The sequence below is a fragment of the Myotis brandtii genome, unplaced genomic scaffold (assembly GCF_000412655.1).
Source record: "Myotis brandtii unplaced genomic scaffold, ASM41265v1 scaffold1094, whole genome shotgun sequence".
In the NCBI taxonomy this organism is placed as follows: domain Eukaryota; kingdom Metazoa; phylum Chordata; class Mammalia; order Chiroptera; family Vespertilionidae; genus Myotis; species Myotis brandtii.
In genome coordinates this window covers 131,124-133,724 of record NW_005353728.1, presented here as the reverse complement: position 1 = coordinate 133,724, position 2,601 = coordinate 131,124, and the positions used below count along the sequence as shown (strand labels likewise).

Genomic DNA, 2,601 nt, shown 5'->3' with positions numbered 1-2,601 from the left:
GGGGTCCCGCTGGGGCAGCCTGTGCGTGCGCTCGGGTTCCAGCCTCAGTGGTGACGGGATTGGCACTGCACCGCCTCCATTCCCGAGACCGCTCTGCAGACAGGCCCGGGGAACGGAGAGGAGGCGGGGACTTCGGTGGGGCCGAGGCATGGCGGTCAGAACCAGGGGGAGGCCGCATGGTGGGGCCCCTTGTCCCGTGTTATGCCTGGACCCGGGGGAGTGGGAGTGCTGCGATGGGGGTAGAGGCGGTGCATCCCTGGCTGCCGAGGGGACACCCCCCCCCCCCATAGACCACACACAGGCTGCAGCTCTACCTGTGGCCTCTCACAGGGACCCAGGTTGAAACCAAGTCCCTGCAGCTCTGCGGGGGCCACACGCCCTGGTGCACGTCTGCAGGCTGTTACCACCCACGTGGTCTGTCGGGAGCCTCTGGACCGGGTGGGAGGGCGGCTGAAGCTGTGCCAGAATTGACCATCTATGTCTGTTCCGAGTATAACTGCTACCCTTTTCCCTCAGTAAAAAGACAGTTAACTTTCCTGGGAGTGAGGCTGAAGGTCCATACGGGCCCTGGTGTGCCAAGGGCCCACCCCACCTGCCTGCCTCAGTGTCCCCACCACGTGGGGGTGTCACACTGAGGGGGGAACTCAGGAGGGCGCCACACACGGGCAGAGCCCCATCCTGTCTCCTCCGAACTGTCATTTCCGTCTCCTCCTGTCAGGGCAGTGAGGACATAAAGGCTCCTGGAAGCTGGACTTTGGTAACAGGCCAGGCCAGTGCTGAGGCCGGGCTGTGAACCTGCAGCAGGGCAGACGGGAGGAGCGTGGCTGGGGAGCCATCGCTCTGTCTCCCCTCTCAGACCTCCACCTCCTGTGGGTTGGCCACCTGCAGGGAGCCGGCCAGCCCCCCAACCCCCCCTCCTGCCCTCACAGCCAGCAGACCAGAGTGTGGGGGTGGAAGTGAGCTGTCTGCATGCTGGGCCCGGCTCAGCTGTGCCCAACTCACACCCCCTCTCTGTTTCCCCAGGTCATGCGGTGCCCCCTCCTGCCAGGCTGCCTACCTTGCTCTTAACCCCAAACAGCCGGTGACGGTAAAAGTGTCCCTGGTCTTTCTGGGTCAAGGTGGTGAACTGAACCCAACTCAGAAGCCTACTGAGACCACACAGGAGAGTGTTTAAGACAAACCCTGAAAATGAGGATGGGGAAGGAGCCCCATAGCAAGGGCATTCTGCACCGAAGTGGAAATGGTGAGAGAGTCGTTTCTGGGGGATCCCCACTCCCTAAGCCCCCACACAACAGCCCCATCTAATGATGCTGCTGGGAAGAGCTGACAAGCCCAGCCATGCACGCGCTCAGAGCTCCCCTCCACTGAGGATGAGGATGGAGAAGGAGCCCATAGCAAGGGCATTCTGCACCGAAGTGGAAATGGTGAGAGTCGTTTCTGGGGGATCCCCACTCCCTGAGAAAAGACCTAAGCCCCCACACAACAGTCCCATCTAATGATGCTGCTGGGAAGAGCTGACAAGCTCAGCCATGCACACGCTCAGAGCTCCCCTCCCGTCGGTGATGAAGAAAGACCACAGCTCTTTCTCTCAGCTGGCAGCCAGGGGTTCTCGGCCTCAGAAGAAACCAGACAGACAGGTAGATGCATTTTGGGATTGAATAGGTCGTGTTCCAGCCACTTGATGTATGGAAGCAAAATTGGCCTCACCCCGGTCAGATTTTAAAAACGAGTACATTGCCTACTGAGATAAACTAAAAATAAAGGTCAGCTTACTAGTTCTGGCCCCCAAAGTAAGGAAGAGGCAGAGCACGTCCCATAAGCCTGGACAACCCCCCCATCCTTCACCTTGCAGTACAGTTCTATCTGAAGGTGTGTCAGACTCGGGATGTAAATCATGGGGCAGTTTCCTCATCGGTAAACGTGCCCACCGGGGGAGGGCGCCCCGCGGAGGTCGAGAGAGGGACCAGCACCCTCCTCGCTGGAGAAAGCCCACGGGTCAGGAGGGCCGTCCTAGCCGGACCCCGCTTCCTTGTGCGACCACCCGGAGACGAGTCTCTGCCGAACTAGTACACGACCCGGGCCTCCGCGCAGGGCGGGACGACGCTCCCGCTGTTGCCTTAGAAACTGCTGCTGGCGCGCGGACGCTGGAACGCCGTTACCAAGGCGACGCCTCGGCGCCCAGAAAGGAGCCTCTTGCAGCCGCGCTGGGGATGGGGCCTGCGCAGTGGGCCAGCTCTGATTGGTCGAAAAAGCAGGTCTCTCACCTCGCTTACCAATAGGGCTCCGGTCCGTTTTGCACATGCGCAGGATTTTAACGGCCCATCTGGGTAGTTGGTGGGTCCTAAGACCCGGATGCAAAAAGGACGACCGCCAGTGAGGGAGGGGAGTCCCGCGAACTGAGCTGCTCTGCAGACTCCTCTTCCGGAGGACGGGAGCATGAGATGTCGCCCGTCCTTGCTTACGGAGGCTCATGGGAAATGTAGTCCATAAGGAGGGTGGTGCCTTCGGAGCAGGGGCCTGATTGGCCACAGCGACGTCACCAGGGCAACGAACGGAGGGGCGGGGCGGGGCCTTCAGCAAAAGGTGGGCGGGGCGTCGCGG

At 61.1% G+C, this 2,601-nt stretch overlaps 2 protein-coding genes across 2 annotated transcripts in view; both read left to right on the top strand.

The window, feature by feature from the left end:
• LOC102257236 (zinc finger protein 324A) overlaps positions 1-1,358 on the top strand; it is a 12,224-nt gene extending 10,866 nt beyond the window's left edge. The window contains exon 4 of the mRNA XM_005857273.2: positions 1,024-1,358. Coding sequence (XP_005857335.1) covers positions 1,024-1,085 — 62 coding nt within the window. The 3' untranslated portion in view covers positions 1,086-1,358. The remainder of the gene's footprint in view (positions 1-1,023) is intronic.
• The window catches only part of ZNF446 (zinc finger protein 446), a 5,444-nt gene continuing 4,037 nt past the window's right edge, over positions 1,195-2,601 (top strand). The window contains exons 1-2 of the mRNA XM_014543555.1: positions 1,195-1,243; positions 1,853-1,914. Of these exons, the coding sequence (XP_014399041.1) occupies positions 1,195-1,243; positions 1,853-1,914 (111 nt within the window). The remainder of the gene's footprint in view (positions 1,244-1,852; positions 1,915-2,601) is intronic.